This window comes from Stenella coeruleoalba (genome assembly GCF_951394435.1).
Source record: "Stenella coeruleoalba genome assembly, chromosome: 9".
Taxonomy (NCBI): domain Eukaryota; kingdom Metazoa; phylum Chordata; class Mammalia; order Artiodactyla; family Delphinidae; genus Stenella; species Stenella coeruleoalba.
Window position 1 is genome coordinate 65,053,072 of NC_137155.1, and position 26,290 is coordinate 65,079,361.

General features: G+C 41.0%; 1 protein-coding gene across 10 annotated transcripts in view; it reads right to left on the minus strand.

The window, feature by feature from the left end:
* Positions 1–26,290, minus strand: part of ELMO1 (engulfment and cell motility 1) — a 777,407-nt gene that overhangs the window by 395,274 nt on the left and 355,843 nt on the right. For all 10 annotated transcript variants that reach the window (XM_079930925.1, XM_079930920.1, XM_079930924.1 and 7 more), the window contains one exon: positions 2,175–2,225. In XM_079930925.1, the coding sequence (XP_079787051.1) occupies positions 2,175–2,225 (51 nt within the window). The remainder of the gene's footprint in view (positions 1–2,174; positions 2,226–26,290) is intronic.

Genomic DNA, 26,290 nt, shown 5'->3' on the forward strand with positions numbered 1-26,290 from the left:
CTATTTTTTAATATATTTTTTTAATATATTTTTATTGTGTATGTAAAAAGTGAAGGAGTTAGCATATGCTGACCCATATTTTTCAGTCAAACACAAAGTAATTTTTAAAATATCAACCAGCAGGGGCTTCCCTGGTGGCGCAGTGGTTGAGAGTCCGCCTGCCGATGCAGGGGACGCGGGTTCGTGCCCCGGTCCGGGAAGATCCCACATGCCGCGGAGCGGATGGGCCCGTGAGCCATGGCCGCTGAGCCTGCGCGTCCGGAGCCTGTGCTCCGCAAGGGGAGAGGCCACAACAGTGAGAGGCCCGTGTACCGCAAAAAAAAAAAAAAAAAAAAGAAAAAAATATATCAACCAGCAACAAGTGAAGTTTACAGATCCAAACTACCTTGATTCTAGTATAATTCCCAATTCTATACCCTGTGGCTACAGTCAAATCATAAATACTTACTTAAACTGCAGGTGCCTGGACCCTATTCCTAGATACCATTATTCAGCTTCTCTTTAAAGGCTCAGACATCAGCATTTTAAAAATTCTACCAACGATTCAGGTTTGGGGACCACTGTCCTCTGGAAAATGTAAACCAATCTCTTGTAGTGAATTCCATCGTATAGTATTGCCTTGTGCACTGGCTTTCACATCTCTCCATTCACCGTGCTGGGTATATGAAGGGCACAAGCTCCATTGTCCCCAGTGATGCCAAGTCATGCCATGGTGTTAGTACTTGACTTTCCAGATGCTGACAAACTCCACCCTGCCCAACACCTAACATTCTTTCAAGGGGTAGCTTAGCGCTGCAGAAATTTTGTTCATGAACCCACGGCAAATAAAAAAGAGAATTGACTTCATTTAGTGAAGACCTAGATTTTTAACAAAAAGCAGTGCCTTTCTAATTCTGAGATGAAACAAAAGGCAAGGTGTACTCTTTCTGCCCATCAAGCAGGTGAATAATTTCAGCAGGATAAATAGGAACTACAAAACCCAAATGAAACCATGGTCTCTAAAGGTCAAATTAACATGAATTCATGCTGACTAAAGTAAGAAGATCAATGCTAAGGCAGACAAAAATGTCTCAGCTCATCATGTAGCCACTGAAAAGTGAGTATGGATCATAATTCCCATTAAGTGGAAAAGAAGGTACCAAAAGACACTTCAGCCAACGCCAGCGGCATATTCTTATGGAGTCCATCACTGTGTTTAGGCTCGAAATGTTACTGGGTAAAATGTTCAGGAGTTTGTAAGCCTCTCTTAATGTAATTTTCGACAAGAAGAATTTGTGGTGGTTACAGTACCCACAATTTAATTTTAGCCAGATGCTTTTCCCAATTTTTAAATTTATTTTTAGCCTACCACATGGCTTCAGTGGAAACTGAAAATGAGAGCTAGACACAGTTTTCATCACATATGCAAGTGAAAATAGTAACACTTGGTGTATTTTGTGCAGATTATTTTTTAGGAGAGCGGTAAAATGCACTGTGAAAACTACGTAGTTTAAATATGCTAATGTTACTACCCAAAGTATCTATAAGCCAGCAAGAAAGATCAAGATAAGCAACACAGTCAGCTATAGTAATCTAAATATACTGCAGCATTTTGTTTAGCAGCTTTTATCTGGAAGACTTTAAAGTGTTTTGGTTTTTTTTTTCCTAGAATCAGCTGTCAGTGAAACAGCGTTAAGTGGCAAACATTTTTTAAACTATATTTTTATGAATTGTCATAATAACTGACCAAAACTAGAAAATGCTTAAACACTCTCTCTCTTTCACACACAGATACACCCTCTGACTTCAAAGGGAAGTAACGGGCTGTCTCTAGTTTTATCTCCTTTGTTTGTTGTCTGAATTTGTTCAGATGGCCTTAGGTGGATCTGTGGACAGGTAGGTAAAAACCGATCAGTACAGCTGAGTTATCCCATCTGTAATATGAGAATTGCTGAGATGACCCCCAAACTCAAACTTTAAGATCAATTTACTTGCACATAACCTGGAACAAAAATTGCCCTTTCTGTAATGGGAAATAGAAGGAGGGGCATTCCTGCCAGTCCAGAATATGAGAACCGTCCAAAGATCTTTTGTTTCACACAAAAGTCACCGTGAAAAATTAACATCCCATAATCCCTTTAACAAACTGCAGATCAAAGACTTTACTAGAAAGCTACAAACAAAGATCAACTTACTGGAGATGTGGTTAATCGAAGGATAGTGCCATTTTTTATTTCATTGCGATTCTGGAAAAGAAAAAAAAAAATCTTTGTAACTCTTCGAGTGGACGCTTGGGAAGGAAGAGAACAAAGGTAAATATAATCTAGCAGAGACTCTATATAATAAGCATTCATATGATTCAGTTTATTCTCACTTGAGTAATTTTTAGTTATTTCACAAAGAACTTTAAACTGGGTCCCAGATGTATTAACTTTATATTTTTCCCTTCAATTCTTTTTGTTTAATTTAATTTTTATTTTATTTTGGAGTATAGCTGATTTACAATGTTGTGTTAGTTTCGGGTGCACAGCAAAGTGATTCAGTTATACATATACATATACCCATTCTTTTTCAGATTCTTTTCCCATATAGGTTATTACAGAATAGTGAGTAGAGTTCCCTGTGCTATACAGTAGGTCCTTGTTGATTATCTATTTTATATATAGTAGCGTGTATATGTTAATCCCATACTGTTAACTCATCCCTCCCCCCCTCCCCGACCTTTCCCCTTTGGGAACCATAAGTTTGTTTTCAAAGTCCGTGAGTCTATTTCTGTTCTGTTTCTTTATACCAAGTCATGGACAGCATTCAGTACAGAGGAAGTGAATATCAACCCAGAAAACAGGAATACGGGGCCCAAGGACAGCAATTAAAAAAAGCAATTTAAAAAGGTTATTAAGGGACTATGACCCAGCAATACCATTCCTACATATATATCCAAGAGAACCGAAACTGTATGTCCACATAAAAACGTGTACATGAATGTTCATAGAAACGTTATTCATAATAGCCAAAAGTGTAAACAACCTGAATGTCCATCAGCAGATGACTAGATACACAAAATGTGGTAAATCCATACAATGGAATCTTATTAGGCCATCAAAAGAAATGAAGTATCGATACACACTACCACATGGATGAATCTTGAAAACATCGAGTGAAAGAATCTAGAGGCAAAGGCCACATAGTTTATGATTCCATTTATCAGAAGAGGCAAATCCATAGAAACAAATCAGATTAATGGTTTCCAAGGGCTGGCAGAGAAGGATCTGGGAGTGAGTGCTAATGGGTTCAGGGGTTTTGGGGGGTGATTAAATGCTCTAAAATTGATTATGGTGATGATTTCAAAAATCTGTGAATATAGTAAAATCCAATGAATTGAATGCTTTATAAGGTGAGTTTTTTGGTACATGAATTATATCTCAATAAAGCTGCTCTTTTTTAAAGGAAAGGTTAGAAAGGAACCTGGTTTCTTAACATTTGCTGGTCCCTACTGCATTTTGCGTTGAAGTTAAGAACAAACAGCATAAATGAGCGAGCAGATCCCAAATCGGTCCACCTCCACCTGGCAAGTGTATTTGAGGTGTCTTGAAACTTTCACTTAGCATCTTTGGCATTGAAGGGAGAATTTCACTGGTAGTTTTCTTTTCGGCCACCAGAGTACGCACCATGCTCAGCTTTCAGAAGTTGGCCTTCTGGGAGTCACAACACCGCATCCCTCACCCTGGAGCACTGAGGCCAGGAGGTTAATAAAGTGCCTTGTGGGCCCTTCTCCTGTACCGTTTCAGACAAGTCCCAAGCTAGAACTTGCTCAGGATGCAGCAGGCACGCTGAATTGTTGGGAAATTTCTCAGGCTGAGCTGCCAAAAACACATAGAACACTCACTCTCTCCCTCAGCCAATTCTGACTACTTATTGGAAAATGAATTTTGTAAAAGAATTATCTGAAAGCGAACAGGCTTCAGGCCAATACTCTCTCCCAAAGAAAACCTAATCTGAACGTTTTATACTGAGTTCAGGCCTGAAAACTCCATACTGCCGGATCCAAACCTTCCTCGGGCAATTTCAGCGCAATCTAGAGCATCCCCAGCCAGACACCCTGGGCCACCTCTTGAGAGAGCAAGGTCCTCATTACCCGCAGTGTGCAGGCAAGGGCTGAAGAGCCACCTGGCAGCCAGGCTCAGGTATGAGATGGTGAAATGAATTTCAGTCTTTTAAAAAAAAACTCCTTTCAACTCTAAAATTCTATGCCTCTGTGAGAATTGGAGAGGAAGACCACAAATAGTAATTATAGAATTAAGGAAGACGGACACATAGCATACCTCTTTCCTGTCAGGTTCTAAATGAAAGAGAGTCAGAAGATGAAAGGCTAAAATACCTCCTTTATTAGTGATTGTGGAACACAAGGCTGAGAGTGAGAACCAGCAGACAGATAACTAAACCCTCAGGTTAACATACCCGTTGAGGTAAGACCAAAGGCAAGTTCCTTCCCAAGAGGAAAAGGGGGCCCGGTTTATTCTTCCCAAATAATGAATCAAGTAGGGAAAGAGGGTATGAAGAAACCAGGAGGGTTTAGCAATAATCTCTCCTCATGAAAATTAGGAGTGACGATGAAGCATTCCTAATAAAAGCAATAAACTAACATTTATTGAAAGGCACTGGGGTGAGGGTTTTTGGGTTTTGTTGGAATGCTTATTTAACCATCATAGTAACTTGATGCTCATTTTAAAGATAAGAAACCAAAGCTACCAAGAGGATAAATTATTTGCCCAACATCATGGAGGGGGAAGGGCGGACTCACACTCTTCAGGGTGGGGAGCATATCTGACACCAGATGCTGTGCTCTCTCTGGAAAAGGTAAGAAGATCTAGATCTTGCCTTTATCTTCAAGGGGGGAGCTCATCACCTGGTCAACATATATGAGAGCAAAGAAGTAAGAACGGTATTAACAAATGCTCTGCAGATTTCCAGGTGTTCCCTGGGATGCCCGGGGCACGGGGCACCGGGTGGGAGTATGGCTGGGGTGACCTCAAGCAGTTGACTTCCAGGCCCCCATGTTGGCTCCTGCAACGTTGACTCCTGACTTTCTGGGACCCAAGTAGGAGTTCTTTGAAGAAAGGGTCTTGAGGATTGTTTAAAACAAAAGCAGTGTTAAAACCACTGACAGGCAGGGCTGGGTTCAAACGACCTCCGTCTCGCACCAGCTTGTGTGCTCAGTGCGAGCTACTTAACCACTCTGATCTAAGTTTTCTCTTCCCTAATATGGGAAGAACAAGTCATCGCTTAGAGGATGTAGTAAGAACCAGACATGACAGATGATCTGTGCCTGGCCTAGAACTGGTTCAAAAATGAGAGCGATCTGGACTATTACACTGAAAGCAGCACGCCTCCCTTCCCAGTTGGCAGTCCATTTGCCCTCTGTCTCTTCCTTTTCCCTAAAAAGATGTTTCTTAATCAGCATTTTGTATTTTGGAATAAAAAAGATAAGTAGAAGAGCCACTATTATATGCATTAAAAACGTTAAGGTCCCGACAGAAAGGTAGATAAACTGAAAGAAATAGGCAATGGTAGACATCTGCTTCAGAGACTATTCTATCAGGAAGATCACCTGGATTGCACCTCATCTGCCACAGACTGATGACACCCTTTGCTCTCCAAGGCTGTCTAACTTGTGATGTAGACAAAGGAAAAGGCTTGGACTTACTCTTAATTTCATAAGTTCCATCCAGACGCTGCAGCATCATTTAAGAGTTGGATTTCCAGATAGGACAGTCTCAGTTGGACCCACATTTCACTTCTCACCTGGGGAATCTGCTACAAGTGACACAGCTGCCCTTTGTGTCAGTTTGTTCAGGTGTAAAATAAGGAGAGCACCTGTCTCCTAAGGCTGTTCTGAGGATTAACTGAAACGATCCATTTAAAGTGCTTAGAGCAGAGAATGGTAAACACCTTGCAAACACTCACGAAAAAAAGTTAGCTGTTTATCATTAGTGCAAAAATAACATCTAAAAGGCACAGTGCTGCATATGCTTATTTGTTTTTAGCTAGTCTCTCTCTATATGTAATCCAATCAGTAAAAAGAATAGTGCCATCTATGTTATCCTGAGTCTAAGACTTTAGGAAGTCAGCAGCACATATCCAGCAGAATAACAGTTAGCAACTGTACGCCTCTTCTATCAGCAGACCAGCATGGCTGAGGAGGGAGGTCTGGCACACAGCGGGCTCCGCATCAAAGGCTGGGGAGCTGCCACTCACTCTTTTATCATAGTCTCAGGCCTCTAGGTCTGTTTCAGAGGGGCCTTCTTTGATGCAGTCCTCCAAGCATTCAATAAGGGCTGTGTGTGTGTGTATGGGTGTGTGTGTGATTGTACTTCCTTATCCTGTCCATTGGCTGCCGCCCTCTACCCGCTGACCATCACCTCTCGTTGAACCCTGACCGATACACCTCTACCTGCCGAGGCGCTGCCACAGCTTGGCCTGGTACTGTTCTCCCTTAGTGAGGTGACTAATACACTGGCCAGCTTTGCCTCATCAACAGGTTATGCCACTGACCTTTGGGAAGCAGCTTTCAACAAGACCTATCCATCAGCATTCAACAGAGTCAAGGTCACGTCTCTCGGGCCAGACAAGGAACACCACTAAATGACATATAAAAGCACATGGGGAAGGAACAAAAAATAAAAGTGAACTCCCTCCCTTCAAATGGAGAGGGGGATTCTGCAATAATGAAGAATGTATCCATCAACTCACAGAGCCAAGAAACTGTCCCATGCCCCTCTCTAGGAAATCAGCCTTTAATCTCTGATTCTCATGGGATCTTCACACCATTGGCTCTAGAATCACCATGAGTATTAAAATGCAGATTTCCGGGACTCCCCAGCTCGCCAAGCCCACACTCAGGGACCTGGGACTCTATATTTTCACTCTGCTCCCAAGTAATTCTGATGAACAATGAAGTTTAGAATCATCCCAGTCTAATTCATAAGACTATGCATCACATTTAGAGTAAGTATTCTGAAATTCGAGGTAATAAAGTGAGGCAAACGAGACTAATGCCAGCTCCTCAAAACTGAGGAGGAGAAAGCAGCAGAGAGAACATTTCTGCGGGGTAATGTCCTAACGGCGCACAATGCGCGGGAAGAATGACAAGGGGCCCAGTGAAAGCCCGCTAAAGCCCCACTGTCCCAGTTACTCCTAAGCCAGCAGTGGCAGACTGTGCTAGCCCCTGACATTCACAGGCGTCTCGAGAGGATGGCTTTGTGTTTCTTCACAGAATCAGCTCAGTGACTCGGCCTCTGTGTGGACTGGATAATAAGATCCTGAAGAAAAACGTCACTGTTGTCATACTTTTCCCTCTGAAATTTATCTCAGTATGCCAACTTTCTATGTAGCCAGACAAATTAGGAATCATTCCCTGGTCAAAAATTCCAAATTCTACCCCTCTTCCTGCTATTGAGCAAGGAAAGCAGGAGGTCGGAGGGGGAGGCGGCGGGGGAGGGGGCACTTACAACCCCACAAGCCCGGGAAGCTCCAGGATCTTTTCTTGGGCTCCTTCTTCCCCTCCTTGCTCTGTCTTTGTCTATCACTGTCTCTCTCTCCTGATGTGATGAGGCCCTTACTTTGGATGTATTACTAGGAAATAAGGCTGTTCTTCGCATCCATTGCTCAATCATCACAAAGACTGATTTTGCATGTAGACCTGATCCTTTCCATCCTTTATGTGTCTATTTGCATGATCTTCAGATCTCTGGGCTGAAGGAAATAAGTGAGGACCGCATATGACATGCCGGTTGCTAGGTTACAGAGCAATGCCTCTAGACGGAGGACTACAGGTCTAACATTTGAGGAGGAGGACAGAAATACCCTAAAATAAATCTGAACCCGCAAAAGCCAGGAAAAAAAGGCTGAGAGGTGAGGTGGGGAAAAAGGATAAGGAAGAAAGGGTGGCAAACTATTCTAAATGTACATTTTCCGTAACTAATATTTCAGCCTTCCCCCGGGGTCCTTCCCATCAGGGACCACGTTCCCCCCCCCCCCACTCCTCAGCCCCATATGGCGTTAGTAGCTCATCATCACCCGTGGATTTGAAGGATCTTGCTTTGACTTCTGTTCCACTCTTTCTTCAAGCCTCTAGCTAGGTTCTATTCTCAGTTATTGTGTTTCTTTAATCACTTTACTTTTCACAGCACCCATGTACCATTTACACAATTCCCCAAACCAAGAGCAGACAGACAAGACAGGTGTTAAGTAAGATTCTGTTAACTACTTATTTGTGCTGTGTAAACACAGACCGGACCACTTGGCTGTCTTTCTACCTGTAATAAGACCTGGGTGGAAGAAGTGGAGCGAAGCGGTCAGACAGCCTGCAGGAGCCCAGGGAGTCTACGGGGTGTGGTGAGCCCAAGGGGAGGAACAGCAGGAGAATGCCTGCCTCCCTTGGCATTTTAATCAACTACTTGTAGGAGACAGAGAAAAAGAACAGTGTTTTTCTGGAGAAGAACATGCTTATCTTAAAGCAACAGGCACTATTAGATGTTCACTGCTGCTAAAAAAGAGGCACCCTTTTAGAAAGTCAGGGAAGATGCTTGTTTCCTCAGCCACTTTCATATGGCAGGAGTGAGCACACACCTGCCTCTACCTGGTGTCCAGGCCCCAGGACCAAAAGCTCAGGGTAGAACCCAATCCACGTCTGTGTCCCTCTAACACCCTAGGATAAGAATTGACTGAGTCCAATCTGGTAAAAAGTAATAGGACTTCCCTGGCAGTCCAGTGGTTAAGACTCCATGCTTCCACTGCCGGGGGTGTGGGTTCAATCCCTGGTTGGGGAACTAAGATCCCACATGCCATGTGGTGTGGCACAAAAAAAAAAAAAAAAAAGTAATGGCAGGTCACTATTTAGATGGAATCCACCTTGCAGTCAGAGTAGCCACTCCCTTGAGCACAGAAGGTGATGGGGATCTTTCTGGCAATACAGACGGTGGGATAAGCACCAGCAGAGACATAGTATGAGTGTCAAAGGATGCGGACGTGTATTCATAGACTCTCTTTCACTACAGGTGCTGTGCTGGGAGAACAACAAGGTGGTGAGGACAATTGACCAGCAGGGGTCTGGGAGCCTGGAAAGCGCAGTGAACTGGAAGGAAGGAAGCTCCAGGTTGAGCCTGGACCAACTGACTTCCAATGTGACCTTGGGCAAGCCCATTGGCTTTAGTTTCCTCATCAAAAGAATGGAAGCAAGGGGCCCAGCACCCAAGGTCAATTCTCTTCACTTCTCTTTTATTCTCAATACAATGAACAAAGAGGAAACATTTAAGGCTTTTGAGCATTATGACCAAGGGGATGTTTCAGAGAAATAAATCTGTCAGCAGCAGCGAATTAGAATGGAAAGGGAGTAAGTTAAGGAGATTGGGCAAGGTGGTGGAGGGTTCCAACAACACACAGCTGCCTCCATCACTGCAGGGCTTGGCACTTACTAAGTTAGACCCCAGGCTCCAACCATAGGACTCCTGGCTCGGAGCACCTCCAGTCTCCAAGTTCACAATCCAATAGATAAACCCAAGAACCGAAAAGCTAGTGAGTAATAAGTTCTATGACAAAAATATGTGCCTTTCCTCCCACACATAACTTGAAGGACAGTAAATAGAGACACATTTTTCATGGGTTATTTTGTAATGTTTAATAAAAGCCTTAAAAATCAAATTTTATGAATTTTTCCTTTGGAAACATCAGAGAGGCGGACATTTTACAAAAGATGTCCACTGAAACATTGTTTATAACAGAGAAATACAACTAAAAGCAAGCCCAAGTGTTTCAGTTATTCATTTATTGTCTCTCAACCCTAAATTCAACACTCTTGGCCTCACTTTGTATATTGGAGATGGACCCTGCAAGCATTTCCCGTTTGTCATCGTAGGAGAATGTTAAGCTTCACCAAAAGAGAGCATTGGAATAATCCTGCCTGGTCATAGAAAGGCAGTTCTCTTTTGAGCCACCATTTTAGTAGTAGTAGTAAGTGTAGAAGTCCACAGGTCTGATCCACCCTCAGGCCCTACTCCTACCAGAAGCCACTTGCAAGCAGCTCTGCTTACTCAACCTTCCAGCAAGACACACTCCCATAGTTCAGCACAGGCCTGCATCCGTCATCACTGTGGTGAGGCCTCTGTGGTAGCCATGCTCTCTTTGAAGAGCCCTGGGGAAGGGGGCCGTGCCCCCTGGGGGGTCTTTAGTTCTTAAATTGTCCTCTCCTCCTCAGACTAGAGGCCACGGCTACTTTGCTACAACTGCTCCTTCTGGGGACCCACCAGAGTCCTTTGCTACCCCTTTGCTCGCAGTTAACAGATTCCACTAGTTACTGATTTTTAAATCAAATTTCCCCGGTTCAAATAATGATATTTGAACTGTATCCTGACTGAACCCTGACTGACATACCAGATCTTCCAAATGTCACTTAATATGAAGGAAAATTTAAATAAAAATGGTAAAGCAGGCCAATGATACTTGATATAGCCATTAAAGTGTTGGTATGAAAGAGTGTTTAATAATATGAGAACATGTCACACTGTATTGTGAAGTATGTGAAAGGAAAATAAAAATGGAGTCCGTATTGTGAAGAGAGCTCTCTAAAATGAAGCTGGGGACCTTTAAGGAAGTGTGACCTATGCACATGTCACACTGGATGGAATCTGACCTTTTGACCTTATGAAGGGATCAGAACACCTGCCAGAAATTCAAGATACTTATCGGACCCTTATCCTAAAATAACTTGTGATGGTCTATCGACTTATTGGACCCCTTTCCTAAAACAGCTTGTGGTTCCTTAAGGACAAATATTTTCTGATTCACGTCAGAGTCAACCACAGTTCTCACCCCAGGCAACCTTTAACAACCCTGTGCCTTTTTGTCTTTATACGCCCCTGACTCTTTCTCTTCCAGAACACTCTTCCAGAGTTACCCCAACCTGTGTCTTCCGAATTGCAATTCTTAAGACCCCCAATAAACTCTTTTCTTATTTGCAGCCTCCTGCATTATTTTTTTAGTTAGCAAGCGAAAAATGTAGGCTGCAAAACAGTATTGCAGTATGAGTTCAAATTGATGGAGTATGTGTGTAGATACTGATAAAATCCTGGTGCCCAGGTAGATAATCAGGTGAACAATGCTCTCCACTTGCAACATGTGAAAAAACAAAAGAAATTAAGAAAAATGCCTGATACTGTATTTGCCCAACCCAGCTAACGAACATTGGCTATGTTTCTAGGGAAGAAAGCAACCTCCCTGGTTTTGGACAGAAGGACTTGCACAAGCTGGGGTGAACCACGTCGACCAGGCCTTGCCCTACAGTCCCATTTTTCTATTCATTTGAGATAGAGACTTGATTGCCAGGCCCTCCTGCTATCAATTTTAAACTACCCCTCAATCAAATGACATGTGCAAATGTTTAAACCTGGGTTGTGATGGGCAAATTAGAGCCTGTGGTCTTAGAAATCCACAAAGTTCTGGAGAAGAGAGATGCACTTACAGGAAAGAAGCTCATGCTTGCAAAAAAGAAAGATTTTAAAGGGCCATTCCAGTGGCATTGGCAGGGATCACTAAGGTTGCTGCTACAGCTGGGAAAATACCAACTCCATGGTCTATTCTAGGCAAAGCCGATGCAAACGACAGACTAAGGAGTGAGAACGAGACATAAACCTTTAGAGTGGAGGAGAGCTACGGAGCAAAGTGGGATGGAAACACAAGAGAAGGAAGAGTGACCGAGTTTGCTGGCTGCTTGCTGGCTGGCTTCAAAGAGACAGTGTGGTGTCACCTGTCATCCTGAACATCACCTGCTGTGATGTGAGCCTCCCCCACACTGGCATCAGATGGGCCTGAGTCAAACCTTGGCATCATCACAGACAGCTTTGTCACCTGGGCATTTGGCACAGAGCCTGGCATATAGCAGGTGCTCAGTGAACATTCGGTAAATTAATACATGGGCTTGACAACACCTCGAGCCTCCCTCACTGCTGCATGAAGACCGTCACACCTAGGCCATATGGTGCTGTCATGGGCATTAAATTAGACAGTCCTAATAAAGACCCTGCCTGGCACACGGGAAGGACTCAAAACATCATCCATAAAGAAGAGGCAGCTGGGCTCCCCTGGTGGCGCAGTGGTTGAGAGTCCGCCTGCCGATGCAGGGGACACGGGTTCGTGCCCCGGTCCGGGACGATCCCACGTGCCGCGGAGCGGCTAGACCCGTGAGCCATGGCCGCTGAGCCTGCGCGTCCGGAGCCTGTGCTCCGCAACGGGAGAGGCCACAGCAGTGAGAGGCCCGCGTACCACAAAAAATAAATAAATAAATAAAAAGAAGAGGCAGCTTAAGTACTGGGTAATGAAAACATGAAAAATCTGCCAGATCAAGAAGGGAGAAGGCAGAGGAAATACAGGTCAAGCCATTCTGCTCCCTGCCCGGAACACTGCAGGGCAGGGATTCTTTTTCCTTTCTTTTTGCCCCCTGGTCATGGATGTTTTGGCCGTCTGGTGAAGCCTATGGGTCACTTCTATAAATAACGTTTTCAAATGCATAAAATAAAACACATGAGCTTGCAAAGAAACCAACAGTTACCCAGTTTTTAAAATTGTACCATAGTAATATATATGCTTCTTTATCAGTACAGGTATCAGCAAACTTTTTCCAGAAAGAGTCAGGTACTAAGTAGTTTAGGCATTGCAGGGAAAGAAATTTTCTGTTGCAACTATGATACATAAATGAATGGGCATGGCTGTATTCCAATAAACTTTATTTACAAAACCAGGTGGCAGCCTGGATTTGGTCCACAGGCTATAGTTCACTGGCGCCTTTATTAATGCATGAAATAACAAGATACATTATAAGCGCTAATAACTACCGTAATTTCTAATTAATGTAATGATCATAAATGACATTTTGAGATCACTGCAATAACAGTAATAAGTGGAAATATCTATGATTTCTACCGGTAACATCAATACAGATACTGTTTATACTATCATGGCTGGTTGTCTACATTCATCATTGAAATAATGCAAAATTTTTATTTTCACACAGTTATAACTTTCTTCCTATACAAGTTCATGGAGCCTGGGTTAAAACAGTGGCTTTCCACTGTACTTAGAAGAAAATCCCTATTCCTACAATGGTTTAAAAAACTCCCGATGTGGCCCTGGCCAAACTCTAACAATCATATCTGATAGTCCCCCACTCCCCAGCTCACCATCCTGCTCCCCTTTGCTCCTTATCACACCAAGCCCTTCGTGCTTCAAGGCTTCTGTACTGGCTGTGCCTTTTCCTGCAATGCTATGATCTGCCTCCTTGTGACTCTCAAGTCTTGGCACAAATGTCACCTCTTTAGAAGGACACTCCCTGATGCTTTACAGCAATCTTGGCTTTAAACCAAGTCAAGTCGTATTTCTAATCCATTCTTGAACCTAAATTACATGGGTAGCCTGGCAGACTGAGCTCAACAGCAATGCCTGCCTACCACACTCTGCCCCCAAATCTTTATCATGTTACCCCATTTATTTCCTTCAGAGCACTTACTCCAATCTGAAAATACCTTGTTCATTTTTTTAAAATCTCCTGTCTGTCTCTACCCACACCCATGAGAACATATACACGAGAGGAGTGGGCATCTTCAGGTTTTGATCATCACCAGTGTCAAAAACAGTGCCTTGTATGTAAAACATGCTCAATACATACTTTTTGAATGAACGGAATGGATATTTTCATCGTAATAGGACCTAAAGCAATAGCCAGAATATATCTGTAAACTAAAACTAACTGGCCACTTATGTCTTCAAAGATAGAAGCACTGTCCCTTTCTTCCTCCCACAATTCAGATAAATCTCAGACCATCTTTCCTTTCCTTCCCTATTCTACAATCTTCAGTCAACCAGCGGCTATTTATTTCATGCCTACTAGGAGGCACGTGTATCATTAAGCATTTTTAAAAAAGGGATAACTGAGGTATAATTGCTCATGTCCCACTATCAATCCTTGTGTCCTCAATAATGTCCTGAATGGAAGTGAACCATATTCCACCATATTGTTCACCTAAGCCACAGCATCAGGCTGCTCTAGCACAGAAGCAGAGTTACAAACAGCCCCAGACATCTACAACTGAGCTCTGACGCTCACAAAACCGTCCAGAACCACTCCCAGAAACTCACCTGTTTCAGCCCTAAGAGGAAGGGCCCAGTGATGAGAAGAGGCCAGACAGGGGCCTTAGAAAAGCAGGACTGGCCTCAGTGTTGGAAGTGAAAGTACCCAACAGGACACACTAGAGAATAAATGGGCTTTAGCTTGAATCCCACTAGAGGTTCCTCCCTTCTATCCTATCTCTTCTTCCTTCTTGCACTAGGAGAAAAATTAGAGTTTAAGTAGACTTCTCCAGAGAAGTCAGGATGGATGATAAATGAAAGAGGAGGTAATTAAACAGTCAAAACTTTGAAGGTATTACCATAAAAATTCTAGAAGAAAACACAAGCGGTAAATTTCTTGACATGGGCCTTGGACTTTTTAGATTTGACACTAAAAGCAAAGGCAACAAAAGTAAAAAAATAAACAAGTGGGACTACATCAAATTAAAAAGCTTCTTCACATTAAAGGAAACCATCAACAAAATGAAAAAGCAACATACTGAATGGCAAAAAATAATTTACAAATGATTTACAAATCATGTAGCTGAGAAGGGGTTAATATCCAAAATATATGAAGAACTCTTACAAGTCAATAGCAAAAAAACAATCTGATGAAAAAAAAAAAATGGGCAGAGGAACTGAGTAGACATTTTCTTCCAAAGGAAAATGGCCAAGAGGTACATGAAAAGATGCTCAACAACCCTAATCATGAGGGAAATGCAAATTAAAACCACAATGAGATATTGCCTCACACCCGTTTTCATTGGCTATCATCAAAAAGATAAAATAATAACAAGTGTGTGCAAAGATGTGGAGAAAAGGGAACCCTTGTGCACTGCTGGTGGGAATGTAAATTGCTGCAGCCACTATGGAAAATAGTATGAAGGGTCCTCAAAAAGTTAAAAATAGAACTACAATATGATCCCACAATCCCACTTCTGGGTATTTATCCAAAGAAAATGAAACCACTGACTTGAAAAGATATATGCACCTCCACGTTTACTGCATCATTATTCATAATAGCCCAGATATGGAAACAACCTAAGTGCCCACTGATGAATGAATGCATCAAGAAAATGTGGTATACATATATACAATGAAATATCATTCAGCCATGAGAAACAGGAAATCCTGTCATTAGCTACAATATGGATGGATCCTAAGGATATTATGCTAAGTGAAATAAGTCGGACAAAGATAAATACTGTATATCTCACTCATATGTGGAATCTTCACACACACACACACAAAAAAGCAAACAAACCTCTAGTTCATAGATACAGAGAACAGATTACATTGGTGGTTGCCAGAGGCGGGGAGTATGGGGTGGGCAAAATGGGTGAACGGAGTCAAAGGTACAAATTTCCAGTTATAAAGTAAATAAGTGATGGGCATGTCATGTACAGCACGGTGACTACAGTTAATAATACTGTATTGCATCTTTGTAAGTTGCTAAGAAAAAAATTGTTAACTACATATGGTAAGGGGTGTTAACCAGACTTACTGTGGTGATCGTTTCACAATATACATAATGTTGAATCATTATGCTGTACACCTGAAATTAACATAATGTTGTGTCAATTATACCTCAATTTAAAAAAACTTTAAATGTATTAAAAAGCTCATCTACATCTTAGCTTTTCTTCTTGTTTTTCACTGGAGCATCCACCCTGCACTTGGACATCCAGGCCTTGCCTCTAGAAGCTGTCTGTCTTGTCGGGAGGACTCACCCTAAATTCCTCTAAGCACAAGTGAAGTAGTGAGCAAGAAAAACAACACATTAAGTCAATTAGGACAGGTGTTTTCCTTAAGAGTTGATCCAAAAATAACAGCCAGAGAAACATTTCTTTTATAGACTTATTCTCTGCCATAAACGTGCTATCCAGATGAATTAACTAACTGGTATGAAGGGACTTCTACTTGGTAAAATAAATGCCTTTTTCACATAGAGACTCTGTAATGAAATTCTGGGTTTTTACTATAAAAAGATACTGTGAGGGCTTCCCTGGTGGCGCAGTGGTTGGGAGTCCGCCTGCCGAAGCAGGGGACGCGGGTTCGTGCCCCGGTCCGGGAAGATCCCACATGCCGGGGAGTGGCTGGGCCCGTGAGCCGTGGCCGCTGAGCCTGCGCGTCCGGAGCCTGTGCCCCGCAACGGGAGGGGCCACAGCAGTGAGAGGCCCGCGTATCGCAAAAAAAAAAAAAAAAAATACTGTGAAACAAGATGACATACATCAGAGAAACATTAGCTGATTTAAAAGAAAAGGCTTTTAGCAAAAGGTAAAGATTTAGATAAAAGATTTAGATAAAACTGAGTTAAAATCTAGGCTGTACAGTTAATCATATATAATCATCAGGTTACTTAATCTCTCTGATACTTAATTTTGTTAATAATAAAAAACAGGAAATACACTGATAAATACATCTCGGTGTATTTGCAGAAATTAAGCTCAACAGAAAGCCTTGTACACAGCAAACACTCAATAAATCGTACATAAATAGTCATAAAGAGTGGAAGTGCTTAAAAACAGATACGATTTATGATAGATACAAAATTATGAGGTACCTAGGCACATATATTACTAAATATATACAAGAACTTTGAGGTAAAAATTATGACTTTGTTGAAAAAGTTTAAGGAACATTCTGATAAATGGAAAAATATATTGTTTTCGTGGATGAGATAAACAATATGCTAATGAAAGCAATTTCCCTCCAAAATTAATCCATAAGTTAATTCCATTTTAATCAAAATTTTTACAGGATTTGACAAACTGATGCTAAAATTCATTTGGCAAAGTAAAAGACTTACACTACGCAGGGTGATTTTGATAAAGGAAAAGAAGCAGATTCATCCCACTAAACATCAAGCCTTGTTACCGAGTTGTAAGTGCTCAAAGCTGTACGGTAAGGAACAAAACAGAAAGCCACTGAGATGCCTATAATCACGGAAACTTGACTCACTACAAAGGTGAGATATAAATCATGGGGGTGGGAAGGTGAGTAATGAATTACTCAATAAAAGGTGCTAGGAGGAAAAAGATAAAATTAGATCCCTACCTAATAGAAACATGCGTGCACACACACACACACACACACACACACACACACTCTCTCTCTCTCTCTCTCTCTCTCTTTCAAAATGGATTAATGATCTATATGAAAATCAAGACTCTTTAACTTCTGAAAGAAAATAAAAGAGAATACCTTTATAATACATGACTAGTGGAAGTGCTTTTAAACAAAACATAAGTAGCCCAAGCAATAAAGGGAAAAGTGATCAATCTGATCATATTAAAATGCTCTTATTAACTTCTGTTTGACGAGAGACACCATAGAAAATTAAACAGTTATGGACTAGGGGTAGCTAGATAAAAAAGAATTGTCCATATCCTATAAAGAACTCCTATAAATCAACGAGAATAAAACACTCCCCTCCCGCTATTCGACAAAGACTGTACAGGCAGTTTGCAGAAGGGATGTCTGAAGCATAACAAACATAGGAAATAGGCTCAGCCTCAGCAATTAGGGAAATACACACTAAAGCCACAAGAAGTCGCATGCCCCCCACGCCCCATCCAGTTGGCTAGCATTAGCAGGACTATGACAACAAACACAGGGTGAAAAGAAGGGAAGAGGAACTCTACTTTGTGGGTGGGACCAGGCTAGCAGAACCGCTTTGGAAAGCAGTTTGGCAACTCCTAGCAAAGTTAAAGATTCAACCCAACAGCTTCCTACTTTCTATTCTAGAGAAATGTTCAAATGGAATCACATGAATACATGAACAAGAATATTCATGACAGCACTATTTGTGATACCAAAACTGGGGAAACAGCTGCTTATCTGCAGAAAAAAGGATAAATCAAATGTGCTTTATTCATACCATGGGACATTATTCATTATTTATCTCAAAAATATAACTTTGAGTGAAAAAATGAAATTGCACAATGTTACCTTCCGTATGATACCAATCATTTAAATTTTAAAGTATAAAACAATTCTCTATATTATTCATGAATACATACATATGTAGAAAATCTATAAAACATTCATGAGAATAATAGACATCCATTTCAGGCTAGTATTTACCTCTGGGGAGGGAGGAATAGGAGGAGAAGCAGGAGAAATGATAGAAGAGCGTTGCAGATGGATTTGTACTTTTCTAAAAAAGAAAACCTGAAGCAACAGGCAAAATGTTAGCCTCTGTTAACATCTAGATGATTGGGTGTATGGGTATCAGTTATATCATTTTCTGTACTTTTTTTTTTTTTAGCGGTACGCGTGCCTCTCACTGTTGTGGCTTCCCCCGTTGCGGAGCACAAGCTCCAGACCCGCAGGCGCTCAGCGGCCATGGCTCACGGGTCCAGCCGCTCTGCGGCATGTGGGATCTTCCCGGACCGGGGCATGAACCCGTGTCCCCTGCATCGGCAGGCGGACTCTCAACCACTGCGCCACCAGGGAAGCCCCCATTTTCTGTACTTTTTGAGAGGTTTGAAATATTGCATGCTTTAGAAGTTTTAAATTACTATTTAAATGACTTCTGATTTCAAAACGATCACTAGTGCAAAACTCATCTGTCTAAATCAAAAGTAGTGGCTGGATTTCTTACATCTATGCATTACTTTGTAATGAAGGAACAATTAAAGATAAACATATATTTAAAACCAATGTGCTGACTATAAATTAGCCTTGTACAATCCCGCTCTTTTCCCTGCCAACAGCTACATTCTTAAAACAACCAAAATGCAGTCTTTTTAAAAAGTGCCTATTAGTCAAGCCAGTGGTTTTCAAATAATGGAATCTTTTTGTTCTAGAAAGGGAAAAAAATCCCTCAGAACCTAAAATAGACAAAGAGGTATTGTATTAATATTAACATGTTTTATGAGCTTAGGTTTGTAAATGTACACTTTTTAAGGTAATCAGCAAGAATAAGGTTTTTTTATGAACATAAAAATTTAATATCTGGCATTATGGATGATCATTACAATAATATAACAAGCTTCCACATTCAATTTGCTTTTGTGTTCTGTTATCTTATTCAATGTAGAGAAAATCTGGATACATTCACACAATGTGCTCATTTTCTGTTGTTACAAAACAAATTACCAAAACCTTAGAAGCTGAAACAAATGTATGATGTCACAGTTTCTATGGGGTCAGGAGGGTAGCACATTTTAACTCGGTCCTCTGCTCGGGGTGACACAGGGCTGAAATCAAGGTGTCAGATGGCTGCATCCTTATTTGGAACTCAGAGGCCACTTCCAAGTTCATTCCAGTTGCTACTTAATTTGTTTCCTGTGGTTGTTTGACTAAGATCCCACTTCCTCCCACTTCCTCCCATTTCCTCACCAGCTGTTGACCAGGGATCATGCTCAACTCCCAGAGGCTGCTCTCAGGTCCTTACCCTGTAGCCTTCTCCACAACCTGGCAATCTGCACCTTCTCAGGCCAACAGGAGAGCATCGCTTTAATGCTTCACCTTCTTTAAAGGGCCCATCTGATTAAGTCAGGTGCACAAGGCTAATCTCCCTTTTGATGAACCCAAAGCCAACCCAAAGTCAAGTGATCATGGACCTTAACTGTATCTGCAAATCCCTTTGACAAACTGTGATGTAATCACCTGAGTGACATCCCTTCAGATTCACAGGTCCAGACCACACTCAAGAGGAAGGATTTGTATGGGGCATGCAACAGTAGGGGATGGGAACCTTGGGCGCCACCTTAGAATTCTGCCTACCATACCCAGATATGTAGTTGTCAATGGTGACCTTTAAATCTCAGGAGTTTCTCCGGATGCTTGGAAAGGGAACAATAGGGCATTTTTTTCTTTCAGATCTGTATAACTAACATCTAACCTCAACTCTCATTCCTCATAATAAATACTGGAAGTCAGGCAGAAAAGCACCCCAAGCTTACAACCTCAACTCTCATTCCTCATAATAAATATTGGAAGTCAGGCAGAAAAGCACCCCAAGCTTACATAAAGGAATAAAATTGGGTCTTCCCCTGTTACTGGACACCTGACATGCAGCCAACCGAGAAGCCTGAACTAGCCCTGACTGTACATGAACCAGGCACTCAGGTGCGGCACAGGTAAACTTACTTAGGTGATGTTACTCGAGTGGGTAGATTCGTGCCTGATTTAAAATAAAACACTCCAATCTTCCCAGTCAATGACACGTTTATAAGAAGTGTAAATGTATGCACAAGGATGAAGGAAATAAAATGCTTCATGTTGAGGTCCACCTAAAGTCAACTTAACCCAACAGCTTAAGTTAATAATAATAAGGTTATTACTACAGTTTATGTTGATTTTTTATTCATGCTGAAACAGTTCAAAATAACCATTTAAAAGGCCAGATAAATCAAATACTTCTGCAATTCATGAACCATCCCTAAAATCCCCTGAAATGGAACGTTCTTCACAATAATATAGAAGATCTCAGTTTCAGTTCCAAAGATGACACTCATAGTTGTGTGACCTAAACTCCAAAACCTCCCAAGACCTCTGTGAGCCCTAAATGCTTAAATGAAATCACTCATGAAAGTGCCTGGCACCCAAGGGGTCATCAGTAAGCAGTGGCTCAATTAAGTCAGGACGACCCAGTTTGACTCTTCGTTCAACTTCTATTGATATTTTGTAAGGAAATGGTTAAGGAATTACACAAAGACTCAGTTTAAGGAATGGACACTTTAGTGTTGTTTAAAGAAAAGCAAGAGAGAGAAAGAGGAAGAAAGAAAAAAAGCAAACAATCTAAAAATCAAAACGAAAAGAACTGACTTAAAAACGGAGTTCAATACTTCTCAGCCATTAAGTTTGACGAATAAATAGGAAATATGACTCACTGAGGGATGACCGTGGGCTAAGTGCCTGGCAAAGTGTTTTGCCAGCATTATCTAATTTAATCTTCATTACATAGTGAAGTAGGCAGAGTACACTAACATGTTAAGATGCCCGCTATATATTAAGTTAAAATGCAAGTTATGAAAGAATGTGTATGCTATGATCACATTCTACAAAACAAATGCACACTCGAACTCAAATTTTGAAGTGTATATACTAAAATGTCAGTGGTTTTCTCTGAGCACTAGGATTCTGATAATTAAAACAATTTGTACTCTTTTTTTTACTTCTAATATGTCTCCAATGTGCTTATCTGTTTATGTAAATTTTTTAATGAAACTTGAGATTTCATATCTGTTTGCTTAGGAGTAGCAGATACTGAAAAAAGGGAAGTTTTATGTAAGTTGCATTATATTAGTCAAGTGGCACCTCACTATTTTTTTATACCTAAAAATCTAAACCTAACTACAGTGCTTGCAAGTCTAAAGTTTCAAGAGAGAGGGCATCTGAACATAGAGGAGAGAAAGAAAAGGAGATGAACAGAGACTAGGAAGAGAAATTTTTAAAAAGATGGCTAATAACCTAAAAAAGGAGATGGTAGTGAGGAAAGATGGAGTGAAAGAAAAATAAAGTTACAGACTAACAGAAAGGAAAGAAGGAAGGAAGGAAGGGGTCAGCAGGAAGAAAAAGGGTCAGACGAGAACTAAAAGTAAACAATAGGGAGCAGACTAACAATGAGAAAAGAGAAGAAATACATTTAAAAAATAAGAATAGAGGAGGAACCATCCCTTCCTATTCATCTCTAAATGAAATGGAAAAGCTTAGATAAGATCACAATGAATCACTTTTAAAGTAATTTTTTATTTTTTTGTATTTTTCCCCTGTAAGAGTGAGAAGTGATTGAAGAAGGTACTTGATAACCAAGGTTAACCTGCCCTGCACCAGCCCTAGAGACTTGATAGGACTGCAATTAACAAACCAGGTATCTTTCAGCTTTCTCTTTAGTCACAGTACCAAGCACAAGACTGTCTTTGATAAATGAAGAGCAGTTACTGGTTTACAAGTGGAGTTGATGGTAACAAAGCACTTATTTTTTAACTTTAATCTTCAGACACGGCAAAGGAAGTAAACCCATTTCCCCAAGAATTATACTCAAAAGAAGGTGTAAATATCAAGGTGCCTAATTCCCTCTAAATTCCTCTGAACACTTGTTCAATTTACCCAGCTTCCCCTCTCCACCCTTAAGAAAAAGAAGCAATAAATTGTTCCTCCTCCTGTATCTTTTATCAATGTGGAAAATCACCTCATTGCTGCTCTCTGTTTTAATGCTGTAAACTTCCTTCTATATTTCTTATTTTAACTACCTTTTCTTCTTCCTCTTAGCTTAAAAAGTTGAAATCTAGCAAAAGTAAAAGATAAATTTAATCTTTGGATAACTTCTGGAAAATAGTAACTCTATCTAACAGCTTTTTCCTGAAAAAGAAAGGTAATGGGATATGGCATATGGTGGTTTAATTAAAAAGCCCCAAAGTTGTTTGCCATCCTTTCCATAGAGAGGAGGAGCCCATGTCTTCTCCCCTTGAATCTGGGGAGGGTTATGACTAATTTCAGCAATAGAGTACAGCAGAAGATTCTACAGAACTTCCAAGGCTAGGTCATAAAGAGCCATACAGCTTCTTCTTGGTTCTCCTGGAATATTGGCTCTCAGGAAATGCCCTCTCAGGGGGCTTCTAGGAACATTGCCACCATGCTGTGAGGAAGCCCAAGCCACATGGAAAGACCACAGGTAGGCAGTCCAGTGTACAGTCCCAACTGAGCTCTGCCTTTGCGTCATCCCAGCCCAGGAGCCAGACATGTAAGTGAAGAAGCTTCCAAATGATTCCAGCCCCCAGGTATTTGTGCCTTCCCAGATGAGACTCCAGACATCATCAGAGACAAGCCATCATCCTTGCTTTGCCATGTCCAAATGCCTCACCCAGAGAATCAGTAAGTATCATCTCCACTAACAATGGGTTTTGCTTCAGGTTACCAAATATGGGGTATTTTTAATGCAAAAATGAACAGAACTATGGAGATAAAAAGAAATGATCATGCAATAGTTATTACTGTAACGTAACTCTGATCACAGTGGAAAGTGTGTGGGCATCCTAGAGCCCCAAATGTCACAGAGTGCCACATCCAGAAACCAGCTGCAGGCTTACTACCTTTCTTGGGTTGAGGCAAGATCTCCTTCCTCTGCCCTCTCCCCAGTCTTTCTACCAAATTTTGTATCTTTCTTTTATTTCTCTTCTTCCTTTTGTTCATGCCTATCCCTCAAGTGTGCCCTTGAGTCACTGATTTACTGATGTGGTGGGTATTCATTTTTTCATTAAATAAATATTTTTTTGTGCATTGTTCTAGATACTGGGAAAGTAAAGTGAGGATATCTAACTTTGCGACACTGTACAGCAAAGAACGTAATGAAATGTTTTTCACACTATGGATCACAATCAGTGAAAGTCATGAAGTCATCCTGATGGATCCTAGCAAACATTTAAAAAACATAAAACAAAACAGAATATAATAGACTAAAAATAACAACAACAATGAAAACGCATTTCGGTGACTATTGTTTCATGACTATTTTGTTAGCTTTGGCACAATGTATATATTCTGTCTTCAACTTAAAACTTGGAGAAATATAGTCCAATAGCTATTCAAAAATAAACCTCACTCCTAGAGTATAAAAAACATGAATGGGATTGTACTTAGGAAATTTGCAATTAGGTTTCTGGCTTTGGGACACAATGTAAGAGTCGCAGGGCCATTCTCAGAACTAATCTCCTCTACTGATAATGGGTTTTTGCTTTTTACTGTTGTTTGTTTTCTTTACAAGGGGTGTTCTGGTGTTTCTAGGATCATTTCTGGTAAACAAGTGCCTGCCTTTGCAGGAAACCCATGTGTCATTCATCCTGTAACTGAGCATTACACAGTTAAATGTTTCAGTACTTGAGTCAATCTATTCATTTGTTTAATAGCTGAACTGGAGAACATGGAATTATCATGACCTCTGGCATTTATCTTTGCCTGCAATTCTAGAAGCAGTAGTATCTTACCAAACACAAGCTAGGGAGCCTAAGCAAAAAAAGTTAGCCGCCTGTGCAATCATCTTGTTATAGCCTCTATCCAACAGTCGGCGGTAAACATTAAATAACAAGACATAAAACCCACTGACATCTGAGTAATGCTGGTGGCAGTCAGTACCCTCCTCTCCCCTGCTCCCTCTCATTTATATTACTCAACTTGGACTGTCTTTTTTTTTTACTTCATCCTGAAATAAGTATATACTCTTCCAAGTCCTCTCTAGAGGAAAAGCACTAAATGATTTTAAATGATAGCTCCCATCCAATTCCCAAACTCTTAATTAGAAAACTCTAAAAACACCCAAAAAATGTTTTTAGAGACTTCAGTAAGTTTAATGCCAATTTAGTTTGAGTCACTAAGAGCCAAAGTACCAGGAGAGGGGTGGGGCGACATTCCCAGAAAAGAAAACAGCTGGCTGAAGCCTAATGGCAGGGCTGGATAGCTCCTGGGGAAAGTTAGGACACTCTGATGCATGTATGCATGTGTACCAGTGTGTGAGTATACTTCAATTTTCACAGGTTGGGCTTGATGAACTGAGAAAGGGCTGAGGGAACCCAAGAGTAGTACGTATCATTCTATCCCAAACAACGTCCCAGGAACCAAAAACCCAAGTATGTCATGTGGCTATCATCCTGCCCTTAGCTCAACTGCAGCCTTTTGTCTTTGGTGACTGAACTGGGAAAAATCCAATATGTTCTTAAAGTAAATATGAATAATATTAATAATCTTTTGGTTCCTGGCTTGGAGAAACTCAAAATGTAAGGTCTGGGGGATGATAATAAAACTTTCTTGGTTCACATGTGGCATGTTGCTATAGACTAAATGTTTGTGTCCACCCAAAAGCCATTTGTTAAATCCTAATGCCCAGTGTGATGGTATTATGAGGTGTGGCCTTTGGGAGGTGATTAGATGATGAGAGGGGAGCCCTCATGAATGGGATTAGTGCCCTTATGGAAGCTGCCTCTCCCTTTCTGCCTTATGAGGTTACAGCGACAGAGGGCCATCTATGAACCAGGAAGCAGCCCCTCACCAAGCACTGAATCTGCCAGCGCCTTCATGTTGAACTACCGGCCTCCAAAACTGTTGTTTGTAAGACACTCAGTCTATGGTATTTTTGATAGCCAAGCTGAAAGGACTAAGACGCAGCAAACACGATATGACAAATTCCAAAGTGCTTTTCCTGTTGCTCAAGATTCTTGCTACAACCTCTGTTCTTAGTGACTGGCTTTCACCGTATGTACATATAATTCCAACTGCAAACACTTGCATTCAATTGTTCCTTGGTTATTGGAAAATGTGTCACCACAGTGGAGTGTGACTATCCTAAGTTTCTCCTTCATTTAATGAAAAAGAGTATGTGGAGTGGGGAGAAAATGCTGACAAGGTTTCAAAGTCACTGCCCATGTTTTCCTTCATGGAAACTCTAAAGCATGTATTTAAGCCTAGGAATCTCTCTACTCATCCGTGATCACTGCTTCCACAGAGCCAACTGCCGGAAATAAAGAACCGAAGATGGGTGAACTACAAGAATATCAACGGATCCCCCAGGGTGAAGTAAAGTAAAACTCACTTTCTCAGAATTGAACAACAAAAATCATAAAATTGGGGGTAAATTATCTGTCAAAACTACAGTTTGGTTCTTAGAAGTTGTTGTTTGCTATAATGAAAATAAAAATGATAATACTGACTTTGAAATATTACTCTTTGATCATCTGCCTAATGAAGAATTTGTATGAGGTACCAGAGGGTCTCTTATTTTTCCCTCCCCATAGCTATTGCTGTGGACTAGAGATAAATTCACACAGCTGACCAAATTCTCAGAAACAGGTCATTTATTCTAAAGAAGGAGTACTTAAACCCATGGAACTGGGTTTAAGTATCATCTTATGAAATCTGATGAATCTTTAAAAATTTTAGTCGACACCCAGCACAGTATAAATATTATGTGTGTGTGTATGTGTGTAAGTACTTATTTTGGAAAAGATAATTAATCAGTCCTGCGATACTAAAAGCCAACTTTTTAACACTGATTTAAGACTCTAAGAGGAGCATTAAGATTCATTTACTCACTCTATGATCCCTCCACTGTGAATAATCTGAAAGTTTATGTGCATATTCTGGTAATTGAATTAGCCAACATCATACATAATTTATTAAGCAACTAATTGTATCTTTTCTCTTACAGAGAAAACTG